The sequence below is a fragment of the Copadichromis virginalis genome, linkage group LG23 (genome assembly GCF_057382275.1).
Source record: "Copadichromis virginalis isolate Kocher_CV1m ecotype Utaka linkage group LG23, C_Virginalis_male_GT1.1, whole genome shotgun sequence".
Classification (NCBI taxonomy): domain Eukaryota; kingdom Metazoa; phylum Chordata; class Actinopteri; order Cichliformes; family Cichlidae; genus Copadichromis; species Copadichromis virginalis.
The window spans coordinates 6279419-6300417 of record NC_140639.1 but is presented as its reverse complement, the minus strand read 5'-3'; the positions used below and the strand labels follow the sequence as shown (position 1 = coordinate 6300417).

Below are 20999 nucleotides of genomic sequence, written 5' to 3'. Positions count from 1 at the left end.
TACTTAGACAATATTCAAATGCAGTTCCGGTAAAGTACTGCAATGTGTTACTTTAGTAAGTGGTAATGTTTACCATAATCCATTCTTTTTATAACTCCAAATCCATTCGGTCTTTTCACAAATTCCATCTCCACCATTGCCACTGCTTCATAAAATGTCACAGATATGTTAAAAACAAGGAAAACTCTAACTTGCCTCACTTAAAAACAAAACAAAACAAAAAAACAAAGCCACGCATTCACATACACATAAATCAAACTGGATGATGTCAAGTGACATTAACTGAGCCATTTTTTAAGGACAAGGGTAATTAAGTTACTGCCAACAGTACAAATACACTTACTGCAGGATGAGGCAGGTTAAGATTTGGTTCAGGGTTTACATGAAACTGAAGTGGCTGAGCTATGCATCAGAGTAAGCTGACCCGCACAGACTGACAAGTCTTTCTTTTCCCCCCCTTCATTGTTAGACCCATTATATATTCTTGGAAATTCAGTGTCACTCTACTACGGAAGGACAAATATTTACTCACACTGACAACTTTGGGAAACCTTAGACGTTGGGATCAAACATATTTGTAAAATGACTAAAGAAGCTAACCTTTAAGCACAAAGGCACCAAACACTTGTTCGAAATGTGAGCTCTTGCATTAAATTCTTTTAAGGTTTGAAATGCTACTGTGTCTATAGTCTGGTTTACTAGCTGGTAACCTTGAATGTTTGGAACAACTTTGCAGTAATGAGGGGCAGGAAGAGAAACAGCATCATAAAGTTGCATGACAAAGCCTGTTATTTCCATTCTTATGGGACAGAAAAAACTAGTATACAACACATAACTGAAGACTTCGCTGATACTATTACATGTCTAGAAACTTTATGGTGGATTATAGTAATTAATCACTGCTGTTGGCATAAACTTCAAAGTATCTATGGCTACTGGTAACGTTAATTCCTCTCTCTCTTTTGCACTCACCCACTCATGCACACACACACACACACACACACACACACACACACACACACAGACACAGGTTTCAAACTTCCCATAACACTAAACTTAACGTCAGACAAGTTACCTAAAAGGAAAGCCTCTGCAGGTAAAAAAGTTTCACTTCACCTTCAATTTCAACTTCTCTTAACGTTCAACCGCAATGCAGCATGTTGTCAACGAATGGTCCACTAAGTATATTCAGCAATCTTTGACTGATGATTTGAGTCCTCGACTTTCAGGATGCATCCCTGACATACAATACCGGTTACTATTATTATTATTATTATTTATTCCCACAATCATTCTCTGCAACAGATCCAAAAAGCCAGTATCAGTTGACCTCTAAATACTTGCAAAGAAGCATTAATGTGTAATTTCAATAAAAACTTTATCTTAAATTCACTTGAAACTACTATACTTACAATTAAAAGGTCTAAACTCTATGGCTCTGTTACCAAGACATGAACTAATCCTAGTTTTACACGACTGAACACGTTTTTTAATCTAGGACTAGGTTCAATACATGTCCACAGAAAATCATAAAGTAAAGCAACGAGGCATGCCAGAGTGTGGTATGCTCTCCTGCATTTCAGTCATGTCTCACGAACCTCTGATGTGGCTTGGGAGAGATCCACATGGGCTCCAGGTCTGGAAAGGGGACAGGGGATACTCAGACAGCCTATCATAAAAGGCTGTTTCATAATACAGTGTAAGAGGTGAGCCCCATTGCCACATATTCATAACAACTCCTACTTGTGCTTTCACTCTCCTATCACCAAACATTTATATTTTTTTTAGTACACGAACTATTACCTAATGAAGCCCAGATTCCAGGAAAGCAGGAACTGAATCAAACGAATTACCTAGGGCCGATACCCCTCCTCCACTTCACATTTTTACTCTCACTCTAATCAACCCAAAGGCAATAAATGAGATTTATCACTGGCACCAATTGGAGAAAGGGGGAACAAGCTAGCAAAGACAAGGGCTGAAGGAGAATGGAGGCCAAATCACAAACAGTGGGGGGCATGAGCCATTGCTTAGTAGTGCATCACAGCTGTTTGGCCTCCCCAAACCAATAAGACCAGGAGTAACTAATTTCCCAATTTCATCTCAAGTCAGAAAGTATTTTAAAACCATAATCTACATGAAAATAACCCTGCAAATATTTCTCATCATGTAAACGTAAAGTAAATTCTGAAAACTTTTACCCGAGTCATAGGTAAGTTTTTCTAAAAGCAGAAACCATAGGCAATTAGTGAAAAACATCCCTTACTGCTCTCCCCTAAAAAATTTTCCTGACATCAGAAGGTCTACTTTCAATTCAGTTTTTGTCATTCAATGAGCACTTCATTTACAAACCAGACAATAAGCAGACTGTTATGTCTTCAGATAAATTACAATATACAGTTTTTGCACAATCACTACACTTTACAAGTTACTTTTTAAAGTGTAAAATCTTCACATGTAAAGCTTTTGTATTTTATGATTTAAACAGCGTGTCTTGATCTACATTCAAAATACTCTTTCCAACAACTTTCCAACGTCATCCGGTGGATGTTACTGGACCTTTTAGCAACCCTTGTACTGCATGTGTAATACTCTTGCGTTAAACAAAGCCTGAACATACATTACTATTTAAAAATAGTAAAAATTTCAGAGGACATGTCTTAACACTTTTAAAGCATATGCAACTTGCTAATCCTGCTATGTGAAACACCCACATATTCTCTGTGTGTCATCTTTGTAGTTCCTGCAGGCTCTAAACATGGTGCCAACAGATCTAGTGTGCAGTGACCCTCAGAGTCCCTGCAGGGCAGACAGCCATCAATTGTCTGGCACAGAGGAAAATTAGAAAAGGGGAGCTGTTCAGCATAAACACACACAGAAGTAGAAGTGGAGCTCAACCACTGTTATTGCTCATGCAAACCTTTTTTTTATACACGCACTTAAAATACAGCCTGGTATGCATGGTTACCAAAAGTAGCTATTATTACATGAGTGATTAACTGGTACTTTATTTGTTTTAACCAAACCAACAAAACTTCCCTTAAATTCAAAGCCACTTTTCTCTATGTATGGGTATCTGTAAAAGCATTATATTCTAGTGTAGTACTTAAGTTGCTGGGTAGGTGATATAATAAGTAAAAAAAAAAAACCCCTGTCTGTTTCCATTTAAGTTCAGGAGAGTGGGGGAGATTTGGCTGCAAGAGGGATTTTACAACAAACAACACCAAGTCAATTGACCTCATCACAGGGGTTTAGATATTTTTGACTAAAACTGTGACAAAAGCCTAGCATGTTGTTCATTTCGCAGCCACCAAATACTATCCATCAACAAAAGGAGAATGACATAATTAGAAAAATAGCCAGGCACCATGGCAACCTACTGTGTCAAGGCTTGCATAGGGCTCGACTAGCCTTTGCTGCAGGCGAGAAACACAGTGGAAACCAAATAGCGAAAATTGCAGGAAAGAACTGGAGGGGACAGCTATGTGGGAGCCATTTTCATTTCCTTATGAGTCAAATCCAAACGCTCCAATGTGTTTGGTTTCAGCCACATCAATCTGATTTTTTTCTGTATTAAACATATAGCTTAAATTCGTGGAAGACATGACCAGTGGCGTGTTTAATCCGGACCCTTCTACTATAATAAGTTAAAGCACCCTGGCACAGAATACTCGCATACTTTAGCCACCTCTTTGACAAACACAACATTCCTAACAGTGGTACATACACGTCATAATCATATAATGAAAAAGAAGTGTGCGGAAACATGTATTACACGCACAAAGTTTATTGTTACCAAGTACGCTTACAACTTTCAGCCTTTCTTCTGTCTCATTTGTTAATTAATACATTAGATGCACAAACTGGGGCAACATCTCCCCAAGGTCTCCGAGAACAACAGTACTTTTCAACTAACTTGACTTGCTTTGAGATTATACTAAATGGCGTTGTTCCCTCTCCTGTAATTCAGCTAAAGTTAGTGTGTACGCCTACGCGATGAAAGTAAGCAGCATTTTTTAAATAAGCTGAAAATACAGCTTGTGTTGATAAAAGTGGACGCACTGGTTTCAAACAGCACAAAGGAAAACAGCCAAAGCTCTGCGTACAGTATCACTGCCACTACTGTTAGCTTAGTGAACGACAAACGACATATCTATTACGGAGTAACAAACAAACCAACACTGGCTTCTGAATATTTCTAATTAATATGCTTCGTTTTCTTACCGAAAAATCGCGTACGACTGCTGGTCAAGAAAACAACGATTAGGCAAAGTATACCTGGTTTTACTTCACTAAAATCAACCATACTTTGTATAGCTCATTGTGCTAGCTCTGGTAGCATAGCTCATAGCCTTTTTCCGACTTTGGGTATGCTCGTTTTACACTAACATGCCTGGCACTTGTATGTTATTGGAGAGAGAATACACTCTAGTTTAGTACATAAAATATCAGTTTGTCCAGATTTGTGTTAAAATAGTTTTTGTAGCAACTGCTACCTGTTTCTCTTTAAATGATAAAGATAGCATGGAAATTTTTATTGACCCGAATTACTTGCTGGTTGGCTAATATTAAAGCGATAGCGTGTAACTCCGTAACACGCTAGCTAAGATAGCCACCGGACTTTCTCGAACACAGCATAACGAAGTAATTAACATCGCTATGTGTGTTTTATTTGCTCCTAACTTCCATGGGTTTCATGACATTACATGTATATCGATAACGTCCCATTCGTTTAATCCAGTCCAGGCGCCGAAGAGCCGGCGTAGCCCGTCGTAAAAAACGTGCGCGCCTAGGAGAGGCTGCCCTGAACGCATCTTGTTATAAGGCTACTGCCGATGTGTCGCTCGCATTTTCCCAATATAATCGAAGTACACTTACCGTTGACGTGTTTCCTATTCTCAAACCAAACCCCGAGCTCACGGCCTGATTTTGATCGAAGACTCGCGTCAAAGTAACAGAAATAGGGAATTTTATCCAACTTATTCTTCGTAGTTGTTTTCTCCACTTCCTGATTGAGACGCTGCCATTTTGAACAGCGAAAAAATATTTCCGCCGTTGTCGTCACACACAAGAGCCGCTCGTTCAGATCCCTCGAGGACTCTGCTTGTTGATCGAGAACAGAAAACAGAAGAGCACAGAAATAGTTAAGTGTTTGGCCCACCTGAGACAATGCGTCAAGTTAGACAAAATATATAAAGCGGTGACAAATGAGCGCTCAGCAGTTATAGCTAAGTTAATAAACAGCTGGCCAAGAAATAAATACTAATACCCTAATAATAACAAGCAGCTCAGTCAAAGGTATGCAGATGCTGAAATTCAGATCGACTATCTGATAAATAAATAAAATATTTCATAGTTTTAAAAACAAGTGTAAGTCTACAATAAACCAATATAAATAAAAATAAATAAATAATACCGACAAACACAGTTTTCACTGGTTTAAACAATATGTAACTTAATGTAAGTGTGCATTAGGTTATAAAAGTTTAGAGGTTAAACCTCGTAGTGCTACATCACCCCAACAGACCACTTTGCGCTCAGGCTGCAGTTTTAGGCCTTTTATTCTGTTGAACCAGCTCCCTTTTTGGGGACAGACACCTTCTCTGTTTTTAAGATTTGACTTAAAACTTTTCCTTTTGATATAGCTTATAGTTAGGACTGGATCAGGTACCCAAACTCCTCCTTAGTGGTGCAAGAGGCCCGGGTTGCTGGAGGCGTCCCATGATGCACTGAGGGTTTCTTTTTCACTTACTTCTTTTCACTTTCTGTGGTTGTACCCACTCTGCATTTAATCATTAGTCATTATTAATCTCTGTCTCTGGTCCATCATTGTGCTTTTTGTCATGTCTACCCCATCTCACTCCCAACCGATCAATGGCCGAGGGCTAACCCTCCTTCAGCCTGGATCTTTAAGAGGATTTTTCCGTTAAAAGGGAGTTTTTCCTTTCCACTGTTGCCAAGTGCTTCCTCATTGGGGCATGTGTGATTGCTGGGGTTTTCTCTATGTTACTGTATTGTCTTTACCACACAGTATAAAGAGCCTTCAGGTGACTGGTGTGATTTGGTGCTATATAAATAAAACTGAATTCTTAAAGTATGTCACTTTAAACGGTCTTGTTAGGCGCTATGTGCATTTGTTTTGTTTCAGCTACAGTTTTAAGAACTAGGTTTAACCAGATTCTTTATTTTCATATATTAATTAATTAACCTATTTTACAGTTTTTCCCTTCCATGGACCAACATTCTGTGCACAATCCCTACTGCTACTCTTGCAGGTTCAAGTATTACTCCTGAAACTGCTGATAATCATAAATGTAAGAAAAGTATGATTTATTGCTATGTTTTTATGCAGTTGTTTTTTGATATCCATATGCTTATATGTAGGGTGTATATGTCTCTGTTTTTTCCTTCTTTTTGTGAGGTTATTGATCCAGCCGTTGAGTTTCTACAAACATGCTCTAATTTTGCATCTTTGTCATGAAATAACCTTCAGCGCACATTAAAGTTGAATGTTTTTATCTCCGTGGGAGAGTTCAGAGCTCTCATAAAGACTCCTGTAACTAGAGAGTGTAACCGCTATTTATAAGCCGGACCTTGTATTTGTGTTATTTTGACTCTGACTTATTTTATTTTGTTTGATGTGTTTTGATGTTACATTTGATTTTTAACAGTTGGTCTCAAGGGACCTCCTGATTAAATAAAGGTGTAATAAATAAAATGAACAAGAAAAAGCACTCCAAAAGGAAAAAACCTCTTCCACAGCAGCCAGCTCACTGGACAGTATTCACTTTTAGGGAAATAGTATTATATTTTTATAGCCATTTTTTATATATTATATTCATTATATTAATTCATTTTGTTTTCTTTGTTTATTTTAAAAGTACTTTAATAGGCCTGCAGTGAAAAAAGTTTTTTTTTTTTTTTAAACTGTAGTAAAAACTGCAAAAAACAGTGCAAAGTGCAGGTTTATGTGCAGGTGTATAGCATTAATTTCATTGTTTAGTAAAATTAGTTAAAATTTTAAGTAATAATCTTTTTAATGAACAAAAGGTTTTGATCAGAAATTTATTTTGTTTCCTAAAAAACAAAAAAAATGTATTCAGCAACATCGCACATCTATTCAAATTGTTATGTATTTTAACAGTTATAACCTCTTTCTGTAAATTAACAGATTCATAATAAAATCAATAAACTGTACTCGAAATTATCCCATGCCAACCCATTCTTTTCAGTCTGAAAACCTATTGTCATTTTTCAGTAACATTTCGAGCGTTTAAGAAATGGGTACTTCATCATGCTCAGAATAATGCACTTCAGCAATGTGTGTGATGTGGGCAAATGTGTGTATTGTGTTGACAATACACACAACACTTATAAGAAACATATAAGGTTATAAGGTTTTTGTCAATTTTGGACCAATAAATTATTAGGTTGACCATGCAAATTTTAATGAACTGTTAATACAACTGTACACAGCTATAAAGTTTTAGCTGAATTAATTTAAAGCTTTTAAAGCTGTCTTCTTAACAGAGAATGACAGAACGGATGCACACAGATACTACCAAAAACTTAAACTCCTTGGCGCAGGTAAAAAGGATAAATCAGGAATGCCTTGAAGGAATTTCTTGAAATTTAGCACAAACTTTTGTTTGTAATGTAACACTGCCTGATTAGATTTTGGTATGCAAAGGTAAAAGTGTATGTACTGCCTAAGACAACTGGAAAAGTTCAGGCTGTCACAGGTACTCTTGCTCAGGTTCTACCTCACCATTCATCACAACAGCTTTCACCACTTTATTGTTTGGCTCCTGAGCTTTGCTGTAAGTGTAGAAATACAGTAAACTGGGTGATGGGCAGTATAAATACTTGGTTGCCAGTTACTCCATTTAACAGATGTAAACTCTTCCCGGAAAAAGAGGGCAAGGGAAAGGTCATCAGAAAGTTGGAGCTCTGACAACACTTTCATCCTTTTTCTCCCCCAGGACATAACCATCATAGAGCACAATATTTAAACAGTTTCCATGTGTTGTTAAAACATTTATGCAATATCATCTAGGCTAAATACCTGCAGTCCAGCCACTTTTATTCTCTTTGTTTCACTTAGACTCTAGGGTAAATTATTCTGTTTAGTTTATTTTGTCATAGTGTGAATATATTTTGCTTTTAACTCATCTCTTTGTTGCTCTTTTGTTTTTAACTATGAAATAAGGTCTAGGCAAATGCAGCTGAAAGATCAGCGTCAGCATGACTTCACATAACACGCTTTTAGCCTTTAGTCATGCACTGACTACTCATGCATTGTCATTCGTATATGTTTGTGTTCTATCAGAATCACCTTTATTAATCTAGCATAACCTTTAAATAACCTTTTTATTACAATCAAACAAAGGTATCACTTCATATGAGCCTGGACAGACATGGACATAAATTCCAACCTGACTGGCTGGCAGTGGCATATCAACCATGATGTCACACCACTTTCATTTCAGCAGATCTATCAGACTACTTCCCCACGGACAGTTATTCTATAAAAGCATGTTTCATTTAAGATGTGAAATGGAGTACATGCTCTTCTTCCTCCTGCAGGTCACTCTTTCATTTTGGTATCAGTCTGTCCATCCTGTGATATTGAACAACGGAGCTGGAAGAGATCCAGTTGTTTCCAGCAAACACACATTGCCACAGCCTTCCTGGTAAAACTGCCTTCCTCTTATTCCCAACAATAGAGGTTGGTGGGAAGCAAAGGGCGATGTGTATGCGTGTGTGTGTACATTTGTTTGTATTCAAATTCACTCTTCTTTTCTTTTCTTTTCTTTTCTTTTCTTTTCTTTTCTTTTGGAAAGATACTGGCAGGGTGGTGCTCTTTTCTTTCTGTCAAGTATTCTTGTTCTCTCTTGTGTTAGCGAGGTGGTGGTTGATGATACAGTATGTGAAAGCAAAATAAAACCTTCATGATGCATTCTAGTTCTTTACAGTACTTTGGCTCATCTCTGAAGGTGTTTCCACTTAAGACAGTTACTCATTCCTCAGCTGATTCACTGTCCAGTAACAATAACTGCAAAGTCTCAGTTTCTGCCATAATACTCTGAGCAAATGCTGACTGATGTGTGCATCATTAATAAAAATCTGCTCTATGTCAAAGTTCAAAATGAACTGTAGTTTCTCAGAGTTTATTTGCACACAAACATAGCAGGATTTTATTTTATTTTTTTAGCGTTTGGCTCACCCTAGTGGAATTTTTCTGACAATGCTTTCTTTGACGTGAGCTGGATTATAAAGTTCGAGACCTCAAAAGCCCAAGCCGTTGTGCAAAAACACATAAAACCAGGCCACGGCACACAGGCATAGTGAGGATTTGGCTCTGTTGAGAAATTCTGATAATTAGTAGAAAAAGAACTGCGGAAACATTTCCTGTCTACAGTCTTGACTGTATGTCACAGATTAACGGTCTGCAGCAATCCTTCTTTTGACAGGACTATAGGAATGCTACGGCTCCTTTCTTCCTTCCTTTCTTTCTTTCTTTCTTTCTTTGAAAATTTGCAACTCGTTGAAAGCAAATGATTTACTTAAATAGAGCTCGGTGTATGCAGTCCTGTTTCAGCAGAAACGTGAATGTCACTCCCTATCAAATCAAATGCGCAGAAGATACAAACCTTACAATTAGGGTCTATTTTCTTGTGGGAAGTTTGCGCAAGTTCTCAAATGCTATTTGATGTGCAGACATTTTCATAACTTTAGAGTGTAAAGGGTTCATTAATTGAAATCAAATTTTGATTTAGCTTTTGTTCAAGTCAAGTCAATTCAATTCAATTCAATTCAATTTTATTTATATAGCACCAAATCACAACAACTGTCGCCTCAAGGCGCTTTATATCGTATCAGTTCAACACTGTTGTATTGTATGTCTGAGTATAGAGAAGGCATATTTCATATAACTAAGCATTAAATGCCTCACATAATCAGTATACGTAAGCTGAAAACGTTGCATGGCCTAATATGGAATGTAGGCCTATTATCTAATACGACTTATGTAAATCTCTGACAAAACCAAATTGCCCAACTTTCCCCCCAAAAGCTTCTTTGTTACCACTCATTCTTTCCCCAGTAAATGCCATGTCTGCCTCGGGCCAGCAGTAATTTGATTAATTCACCAAACGTAGCCAGACGGTAAGACCCTGCTCTCCTTCTTTTTCATTTATTTCACTGTTAAGGTTTCATTTTAAATGATACTTTGTGGAACTCATTCATCTAATTTTGCTTAATACCATTTAATTTCAGTTTTCAAGTTAATAATGTGCTGATGTTATTAATATTGGCTCAGTCGACTATTTAAATTTGTTTTTATTGCTGGATGAGAATGCTATTCACTTATAATTGCATTATATTTTCATCCTTAGTGTGAATCCTGCAGGGAGGGCGCTGAACAGCTATTGAAGAGATGGAGATTTTTGTCTTTCTATTCTCATTTTCTGCCCTTGGCATCCTCTATGCCATGAACACCATCTCTGAGCTTCAAGAGTAAGTTATTAAATGTACTGATTTCTTATCACCTTAATACATACAGTCTTTCCCATGAAATCATTGTAACACGTTATATATTATTCACTCACAACACATGCATTTTTTTAAACTATGAGAATAATTGTTAATATACAGTAATGTTAGAAATCCTTCCAGTATCACTGGGTGACAGCTGGTATACTTTTCTACCACTAGAGGACTCTGTAAGCTTAAAACTCAAACTGCATTAGTACTGGTGACTGTGATATACAGTATGTATAACAAGCTGAGGAATCCTTGACCATATTCAACCCCGTACATTCTATGACATCAGTTTAAAGAGTGTATATGCTAGTTGTGCAAACTCTTTAAAGCTAACATTTCTTGAAGGGAAAGGAGAAACTAAAAGGGAGCAAATAGAAGGCAAAGTTTGTGGGCATAATGATATGACTGATATGATGATGGGGTAATTGCTTTTCTAAGCTCTAAGGAATCACGTTCTCATTCAAGGCGTATCTCTTGTGCCTGTTTATTAGGATACTGTCTTTATAAGATTGTCAGCAGCTGATGGATAAACATTATAATGCTTTAGCCTGAATAAACAAAGATGGTGATAATATGCATGTTTTAGTCTTCCCTCACCCACAAAGCATTTCAGCAGAATTTTTTATTCTTCCTATGTGAATATGTCTCCACACAGACATTTATTTATTTATTTGCCCATGTGGACACTGACAGTCAATATGGACTGCACAGAAGAGTTTGATAAATTACTCTTGACATACAATATGCCTTGTGCTCTTCCACTCCACAAACAAACGGTATTGTGTGCATAAATCTTCCTGTACTGTTGAATTGGAGGGGTAGCTAGGGAGCATGCCTTTGCTCTCATAGCATTTGTTTTCCTTCTGTGAGCACACACTGTGAGTTTTGTGAGGATGCAATGTTGTTTACTAGGAGATACCTTGAGCACATTAATCTTTTCCAGTGTAAGGCGGAGGTACCTTTGACCAGTAAACATGGAGGGCAATGCTGAACTAACATGGCCTTAGCTTGCTGCATCCCACACCTCTGCCTATGATTGATTAAAGTTTGTAAAGATGTGCTTTTAGCTACTACACCAAGAGAGATGGGATATAGCAGATGAATACTGACTGTGGGAAAGTACGTACGTACGTATATATATATATATATATATATATATATATATATATATATATATATATATATATATATATATATATATATATATATATATACGTACTATATATATATATATATATATATATATATATATATATATATATATATATATATATATATATATATATATATATATATCAAAGATAGCTTGCTATCTAAAAGCATCAGCAGTGAGATTGTGTTAAAAAAATGGATATTTTCTTATGACACATTGACATTTCTCTGTTTCCACAGGCCTTATGTGATTCTGGAGATTGGTGTTGCTGTGCTGGTGATTGTGTTTCTGTTCTACTTCCTCATCACTCGTGGAAACGCACCTAAAGACTTCTTATTCTTTGGTAATCAACGCAAATATGTGCATTTCTCAACTTACTTGCGTTGCATTTCCAAATACACTATGGAATTTTAATGACTGCTATGCATTGTTCCAACTCCCACAAAAGGATTTACAGAAGCGTGAAAACATGAATTGTATTCAGTGTGATTTCACCTGATATGTTGAAAGCAGCTTAGACTGATTAGGCTCAGAGCAACGTTTTACCAGGCTTTTCTAAAGCGTGACTGACCCAAACGCTCCCTGCAGACTGACAACCCTCACAACTCTTGCACTTACTTAACCTTTCAGCTATTCTTTTAAAACGGAGTTTTTGATTGCTTCTTAAGAAAAAAGGTCACAGCTATTTCGTAATACAGGACACGGTCGTTGCTCCTGTATAGTAGAACCTGGATTGCCCTACTGACTCAGTCTGAATAATTTGAGGACCTTTGTAGTCACTTTGGTCATATAACAATAGCAGCTTGTGCACTTTTCATGCAAGTTTAAAGAATTCTAAAATATTTTGTGCTGTAATGTGAATTAGTGTGACCGGTCAAACTGAGCTTCCTCTCTACCCCAGGGTTCCCCCCTCAAATTGATCCCTGCAGCAGATGCTAGGGGCTAGGCTATTTGGGTGGAAATTTTAAACTATTGGCTGTGGGTGCTCAAGGCAGTGCTGGTATTGTCTATAAGAGCCAAAACATTAAATGAAAAGAAGTGGCAGGCTTTTCTCATTGCTAGAGGGCCACAATCTCTCTGCTATATCACCTCTTAGATCTCAGAGATAATCCTAGTGGAGCTCCTCAGGATTACATGAGGGAGACAATATGTGAAACAGTGGTTTCTGTAAAAAAACACAGATTCTGCAGTGGCCAGGTGGTAGATCATTGTAATGGCTTTCACAGGTGTTCTCTTTTAATTGACTTAAACTGCAGACGTGTATTTTTTTCTATATATCAATGATTATACCCACTTTATCCTGTACAGGGGGCTGTAACCTGCACATATTAGTACTGGGCAACATGAAAGTTTGTAACTGTGATCCAGATAGTCAGCTAACTTACAATGAAACAATAAAATAAAGTAGAAAACCAACAAAAAACCCAATAAACTTGAGGCTGTTCATAGATGTATGAGAACCTGGAGAATAACCACACAAACACAGAGAAAATTTGGAAAATCCACACAGAAAGGCTCTAGTTGATCAGCAGACTCAAACCCACAAGCTTCTTGCTGTTGTGCAAAAGTACTAACACTTGCAACAGTGCACAATGCATAAATGGAAGTAGCAATCTAATCAGCAGTACAGTATGCACAAACAGCAGTTTGCAATGTATAGAAGTTGGCTGTTGTATTTTATAATAACTGCTATGCTGTGCTGTAGAATAGCAATCATTTATTCTGTCACAATAACTCTACCAGATGGTCTACCAAAAGTCATGCTGCTGCTCAGTGGCATTCACAATCACATCATTTCCAAGCCAATTAGATCACGCCTAAGATAAAATCTGGACATCTGGAAAGGGAGTTGCTGGTCAATTGTTTTATAATGAAACATACTGTATGCAAATGATACTGAATAGCACATTGCATTCTGTTATTTTAATGCTGCAATATGGGTCTAAAGCAACACTTCAGACTTTGTAATTTCTCAAAGAGAGCTTGAATAGAATGTAAACTGTAGTATTAATAATAGTTCATAACAACAGTGTTATTGTTACAGTTTATATTAATAGTAAGCCCTCCATGCCAATAATGTGTATGTGTGGCTTCATTCTTAAATATTATTTGCTAAACGAGACCTTTCAGTTCTCCTGGGTCCTTAACCTAAGGACAGAAGTCTGTTCACCATGGACTCGATTTAAGCATGCACAGTCTACCTCGTTGCTCAAGACTTAATTTTCTCCCCAAGCTGTTCCATTAATCAATCACCTGCCATTTGAAGGAAAACCTTTTAAACAAAAAAACAATGAAAAAGGCTCAGAAAATCTAGAAAGATTTGATGTCATGTTCTAATATACTTTAATTTATAGAGGAATTCAGGTGTCAGAATATGCAAAAAGAGTAACTTTTAATATTATAGTGCCTTCAAAGCGAGCAAAGCTGCTTAACCTTCCGAGTTTTTCAAGGTTCTAAAGATATTGTACACTACCAATTATCACCTACACACAGGCACAGAGCTGAAATTACAGGGCTTCTGGTATGAAGCACACAGGTTAGCCTTCTAAATATCCATTAAATCATTTTTTCCCCCACAGTTTTTGCTGAGTTTTCTTTCACATGTATCATTGACCTGACAAGTGCTCTGGAATATGATGGCATTATTTCTGGCTTTATGGAGTTTTACCAGAAGACGGTAGGTTTTATTCTTATTCTTATTATTCTTATTTATTAACATTTAAAATTCTGAAATTCTAAAAAAAAACCAAAACCCAACAAACACCGATCAAAGCACAAATAACCATGTTAAGCAAACATGATAATAATGCTGTGAGGCATGTGTACAACTTCTGTGTTTCAGGGAGAGCCCTATCTTGGAACGTCGTATGGCATCATGATGTGTTACTGGGATGGAATAGCACACTTTATCATGTACCTGATGATGATCAGCAGAATAACAGACAGGTGGGTGATGCTAAAATCACATCACATAATGTCTGCATTAAATGACAATAGAAAGATCTACAGGGTAGGGTCCCTTTCAAAATGCGAAAACACACACAGGATGGTATGAAAACTGTCTGTGTATACAGTCTAAAAGCAGTAGGAATGCATTTCAGTGCAAAGATAAACTTTTCTTTTACAGCATATGTCAAGCTTCAGGCTTATCTTTTTCCTGTATTTGAGCTTTTCTAAAGAAATAGTAACTGAGCAAATGATGTGTTTCACTTTAGAAATTCATGGGTGGATTTATCACATAAATCCCAGACAACGGCTCGAGAAAAAAAAGATTAAAAAAAAAGAAAACAAAAAAAGAAAGCCTCCTCTTGAGTGAGTTAGTCATAAAGTGCAGCCAGTGAGTTCAAGAGTTCAGGGGGAGCACAGCCTTGGGGATGGCGCTATCATGGATATTAAATCCTCTTTTAAACAATATCAGCCTTTTGTCACTTTAGAAAGTGAGCTAGGCATTGTGTTATCTGTAGGATGGATATGAGAAGTTCTCAAATATCATTTATTTAAACTTACCCAGCCTTGAAATTTAACATATAACTTTCCATCTCATTTGATCTCTTTGGTCTTTTTTTCTGTATTTTTCTGTTTCTCTCACAGGAAAGCCTACCGCACTCTGGGCCTGTTCTGGGCTGGCTCTTTGTGTGCCAACATGAGTGTGTTTATTGTCGGGATAGTGGCAGGTGAGCCGCATCTTCAATCCGCTTTCTGTCTGTCCCACGATGACAAGCTTTAATCAGGCAAACATCTGCCCTGCCTTGTACCATCAGTGTCACAGTTCAGCCTGCCAACTAAACACACATGCCCCGTGTCTCGCCTGCCATCACAACCTCACAGAACAAAGCAGCAAACAGACTTAAAGCATCTGTTGTTGGCATTTCAAACTGCATACATAAGCGTCAGAAGCCCAGACTTGTCTGGAGGCAACGTGATGTTCGCTCTGTTATGTTAGCATCGATACGCTGCACATCTCTCTTTTGCCTCGAGTATCACAATTGAGGTTTTAATAGAAAGCTTAATTGCTCATTTACATTAAGATGTTTACAGGCGGTGTTTGTATAGTTAAGTGCATGCTGACAATAAGTGTCTATCTTTCTCTTTGTGGCAGGTAAATATGGGTCAGAGATCCATCCAGCCTTCTGGCTCAATTTTCTCTTTCTTTTGATGCCTGTTTTGGGAGCAATCGTTCTATTCACTCGGGCAAAAGATAGACCGCTTATTGGTGGATACAATGTAAGTACAGAACATGAATAATTAGACATTTATATGATTGTGGAGGGCTTTAGAGGTGCATTGTTGCTCAGGTGAATGTGATCCAAACAATGAAAAATCTGTGCGACTATTAGTGTAGTTAGAGTGGTGTGCTTGCTGAATCTGTTAGTTTTTTAAAAACAACAATTAAATCTCAGATTCTTGCATTTTCTATCATATTATGTAGTATTTTGTTCCAGTTGAGTCTTAAAGGGCCTCAGTTCTGCAGATTTCCAGTTCCATGCCAATTTATCTCACCGGCACCGTTCCTTTAACTCAGCTTTCTGCTTCCATGCTATCCTCACAGTCAGAGTTGATAAAAAAACATAGATGAAGCTCAACATTTAGACACCTGAGCCATGATTGTTTGATTGCACATTTATTTATGCCAGGGGGAAGCTGTATTTGAGCTATAACTTGTTGTGGTCTTCATTTCAATTCAAGTTAGGCTGACTTAATTTAAAGCACCTGCAATCAATACTTTTCATAGTGAAGGAGAAGGAGGTGAATATATTTGTTTTGAGTCCTCTTCACATATCGACAAATTCTTAACATTCCACAGGCCCAGCATGCTCAGAGCCTGAAGCTGATCTGGCGTCCTTTGGACATCATTCTGCTGTTTCTCCTGATAGCTGCCATGGCCTTCACCATCCTGAGAGGCTTGGTTAGTATGTCATATATAAAATTTTAAAGAGATTTTAATGAAGGACTACAACTGTAGTTTTAAAAGAAAGTGAAAAAAGACAACAACTGATAAGAAGCATCATCTTATTAGAAAAGCTGGAGTTAAAATAATAGTATTTTTATAAGACATATAATATGTAGGTTATGAAGTGCTTGTCAGGTCACATCTAGTCATATGATCTTTCACCCTGTATTCAGTGTATCTCGTTTCTTTATTGGTCTTTTCTGTGACTGACTTAAAATAGCTCAGTAATCATACTCCTTAAGCCTGGCAATACAGCAACTACCTATGTAAATCCACATTAATTGACACTGATCACATTTCCTCCTTCACATAACCAAGAGTCCAGTTTATTTTATGCTAAAAGCTCTAAAAAAGCAGGCATATTAACATTTATAGAAGTCGACCAGCTCTTGTTATTACTGCGATGTCGATACTTCCAGGTCACTTCACTCAGTTGGGAAACTTTCTAAACAAAATTGACTGTTTGAATGCAGGCTGACTCCTGGGATATTCCCCATTTTATATTTTTTTGGACACTCCTGCTCAAGGTGCAGTCAAACAACTCTGACAGCTTCTTCACTCCTGGAAGACAGACAGACTTAAAAAGAGGGTAGACAAGAGAGTGGGAGATTTAGAGAGGGTGTGACACAGTGCAGGCAGAAACTCACGAACCCCTCAGTATACAGTGAATAAACATGTTTTCCAAAATGTCAAACAATTCCTTTAACCATGCTCAGTGTGTTATTCTGTTTAGTCACATTGACAAATCTTCTCTGGATGTTCATTTTGCTATTTTGACAAGGGAAGAGAATCGTTCAGATCTACGCATTGGTATTTTACGCTGTTCTCTTAAACTGAACTACACTGTAAGGTTTTTCTGTTGTTATGTTGTTTGCTCTCTGTAGGTGGCTCTGGACTCTCCACTTGAAGCCTGTTCCATATACCTGAAGCAGTATGAACCTTACCTGAAGGATCCTGTGGGCTACCCTAGAGTTATGGTGGGTGTTTTATTTTCTCACCACACTCAGCCTTTCTGCCTGCCGTTGCTGGAACACCTGAAAGCTCTTCTCCAGTCTATTTTAAATAACAAGCCACATAATGGACCTCTGCTTTCATGGATCTCACTATGAGCGTGCTGGAAGCTTGCCCTTATCTCCCCCACTCTTTCAACTCGCAGCTGATTACAAGGCCCTTTTTCATCATTACAGCAATAACGAGCGTGGGTTGAGAGGCCAGCGGATCTTTGTGTCTGTCTTTCATTTGGTTAAGATGGATAACACATTATTACTTTGACGGGCATTGGTCTGCTGTCTTTTTATTTTCTTCCTCTGACCCTGTGTAGCCGTGGGTTTTGTTGTGCTTTGTTTGGCATACATGGCTTTGTCAATAGGTTATCCAAAGACCTTGTCTGGACTGCAGTCCAGGCACAATTGAGAGTCAATGATCAGACAGATGAACCGCATGCTGAGAACTTGATAAGGTAATCCCTGCCCAAAGCCTCCCATCAGCATCTCGCTGGGCGGGAGGAAGATGCGTGTGCAGCATGTGGAAGTGCGTCTTGTTTAGCAATGTTTGCAGATCTGCGTTTGTGTGTGACTGCCAAGGCTTCATGGGCATGTGCAAAGAAATCAAATGAAGTTTGGCTTACCGGGCAATCCTGCTCAGTTTCTGAACTAACCGACCTCTTCATTTATTGATGATGATGAATGATATGCGACAGATTACTGTGGCTGCACTAAGAAGGCATTTCAACAAAAGACTGAAGGGCATATATGATTGGCTTTCAGGCCCCGAGCTCAACTCATTAGAATTCATCTGGACCTAAGACCGAGAATGAAAGGAAACCGTTCACTGGTATAATTTGAGGCTTTTATAAAGTGGGAAACAGGCTTTCATGCACCAAATATTTTAAGTTGAAGGTCAAGACTCTCTCTGTAACGACCCTTGTGTGGAAATGGTAATTTGTGCTGAGGGTGCAAATTTGTGTTAGAGAGCATGCATAGCTGAGAAGCAGCAAAACACTGCAGTGCTAAAGTTAATGATATTAGTATTTTCTTTTGATTATTTTTGTCTCTTCATTTTAATTATTGAATTAATTGTACATTCATCCAATGTATGCAGTTCAACTGTGGGATAAAAGGTTAAATTAACCCCCAGGATATAACTGGAAGGGACAAAGCGGAGTATTTTAATTGTGATACCTGCCAATACTAATTCTCTTAGGTTTTATTTCGATTAGTGCTACTTTTCTGCAGCACATTAAAGGGCGCTCTGTGTTTGCATTTTGAGGCTTAAGCAGCCCTCTTCTGTATTCACTGTGAGTAGTTGAAGTGCGATGTGGGCCAGTGGAGACTGAGGATGTACTGTTAATTGTCTGCTGGACTGTTGGTCAGGGCTCAACAACAACACTGACTGACAGTGATGGAAGAATCTTTCAGCTCTGTTGGGCACGTCCAACCATATCCTGAGCAATATATCCTGGAATATACAAGATATTATAGACAGAGACTACCTACTGTGAGAAAGATACATTTTTAGTATTGTGAGATATGATATGAAATCATATTATTAGACTAATGGTGCAAGCTTTTTTTTTTTTAACCCTAGATGCTGCACCTGTTCTTTTATGCACTACCCTTGCTGGGTGCTTTTGTTTATGGTCTCCTCAAGCCTGGGTGCACATGGATGCCGGACTGGACCATCTTTCTTGCCGGAGCTATGATCCAGGTAACGCCACCAGAGGACAGACTGTAAATAAAGAAAATTACTATGAATACATAGTTTAAGCTACAGGTCTTTGAATACTGATGCAAGATTCACTGACAGTTTTCTGCATTGGAAGCTGCTGCGATAATTGCTGCCTTTGACCTATTACAGTTTTCCATCTGCCGTTTATGTTAAATAAGAAGCGGTCCAACACATGTCAGGGCAATTAACTCCATCTAGTGAGCTTTCATCTTTCTAAAAATGACCTGGACAAAATTTATCCTTTGAAGCATATTCTCTGTAACAAACAAGCTGGTGGTGCTTTCTCTCCATATTGCTCTGACAGAAAAATTGGAGCCATGAGAAGAGAAACTACTTGATTAAAGCCTTTTTGCACACTCTCTGTCTTCTAAGCCAACTTCCAGTTAGACATAAAGATGACATTTTCAGATGTCGTTTATCTTTTTTGTTAGTAGCTTTATCTTGTGTATTTTAATAGACTAATAACAGTGGAAAAATTTGTTTATAATTTTTGGAAAGAAATACTGAGGCATCAAGTTATCTGTCATCAGTGTGCAGAGAGAGTAAGAGACGAGTAAAAGCTGATATGTAAAGTAATGTCCTCCTATATGCAAACAGTTTGACCTCTTTCTTTCTCTTTCTCCTTTCAGTGCCAATGGTCCCACATCGGGGGATTCCTCCACCCTCGCACCACAGCGCCGTATCGCATTCCAAGTGATGCTTTCTGGTTGGTGCTGGCAGCTAACTTGGTCTATGCAGCCACTCCCGTCCTTGTGGCCCTGCGGGTCTACAGCAACCCCTATTTCTTCCTAAAAATTGCTCCCTTCCCTGGGCAAACGGGTTTACCAATCAGCGAAGAGAAAGACACCAAGTATAAACTGAAATGATCATTTTTAATCTTCTCTGACCTTTGGAGGTAATTACTTATCTGATGATTCATGAAGAACTGTTTTCTTTGAAAGACCATGTTTCAAAATGCCAAAATACAACTTATTTTGCTGAATGTCTGTGGATTTATTGGTTATTTCTTTGCTTTCAGCATCTTTTTCTCATATTGTATGCATAAACAGTAAAACCACAAATTGGTCAATGTCAATACCATCATCTATACATAACCATGGCAGCAGAAAGCTTGTATAGGAAAAGCAGGGGTATTTGGAGCCACTTGGATGTATACTGAGACAACTCATCAGCTCACTTTTTTGGAGTGCCATAATAGGGGTTAACCCTTTTAGTTTATAGTAAAATATTTAAGTAAGTAACAGGTTGAATTTAATTAAGATAATGTGCCCACATGATGAAATGCAGACTTGGTGATTTCAAGACTATTCTTCTTGTGTTGACAAATATTGCATAGAGTAAAATAAAGTGGAGAGTAGAGCAAAACATCAATGTTTTGTCAGCTACTGAACGTGATGTGGCAGCTGGTGCATAGAAAGGTATCAAATGAGCCATCAGCTGATTTGAACTGTCACTGAGATCAGCCTGTGGGCTGAGCCTAACTACAACAGCTTGAACTAAAGCTTTATTCAGTTTGCTGAATTACACAAAATTAAGTACAGATATTCATGGCCTCAAAAGGATGAAAATAATCGGCAATGACAATCATTCGAGTTTTTCTCAAAAAAATAAAAAAAATAAAAG

General features: G+C 37.9%; 2 protein-coding genes across 6 annotated transcripts in view; one reads left to right on the top strand and one right to left on the bottom strand.

Annotated features, from left to right (window-relative positions):
* Positions 1 to 5080, bottom strand: part of sbno2b (strawberry notch homolog 2b) — a 63522-nt gene extending 58442 nt beyond the window's left edge. For 3 of the 4 annotated variants that reach the window (XM_085449283.1, XM_085449287.1, XM_085449288.1), the window contains exon 1: positions 4879 to 5080. The gene's annotated coding sequence lies outside the window, so the exon portion shown is untranslated. Of the gene's footprint in view, positions 1 to 4224 lie in introns of all 4 variants that reach the window. The other variant, XM_085449284.1, reaches the window with a different exon arrangement.
* Positions 4050 to 20348, top strand: tm6sf2b (transmembrane 6 superfamily member 2b). 2 transcript variants are annotated; one of them, XM_085449291.1, is made up of 12 exons: positions 4050 to 4272; positions 10106 to 10167; positions 10398 to 10518; positions 11938 to 12041; positions 14278 to 14375; positions 14541 to 14644; positions 15290 to 15372; positions 15798 to 15922; positions 16503 to 16604; positions 17534 to 17626; positions 19236 to 19355; positions 20006 to 20348. In XM_085449291.1, the coding sequence occupies exons 3-12, from the start codon at positions 10439 to 10441 to the stop codon at positions 20240 to 20242; spliced, it is 1146 nt and encodes a 381-aa protein (XP_085305417.1). In that variant the 5' UTR covers positions 4050 to 4272; positions 10106 to 10167; positions 10398 to 10438; the 3' UTR covers positions 20243 to 20348. The 2 variants fall into 2 exon arrangements, with proteins under 2 accessions (XP_085305417.1, XP_085305418.1); XM_085449292.1 differs by lacking the exons at positions 4050 to 4272; positions 10106 to 10167 and having other exon boundaries at positions 10329 to 10518.
* The last annotated feature ends 651 nt before the right edge of the window (positions 20349 to 20999 follow it).

Coding starts and splice junctions, on each gene's coding strand:
- tm6sf2b (XM_085449291.1), top strand. CDS start 10,439: ATGGAGATTTTTGTCTTTCTATTCTCATTTTCTGCCCTTGGCATCCTC. Junction 14,376..14,540: donor TGGAGTTTTACCAGAAGACG/GTAGGTTTTATT, acceptor TCTGTGTTTCAG/GGAGAGCCCTATCTTGGAAC. Junction 16,605..17,533: donor TCACCATCCTGAGAGGCTTG/GTTAGTATGTCA, acceptor TGCTCTCTGTAG/GTGGCTCTGGACTCTCCACT.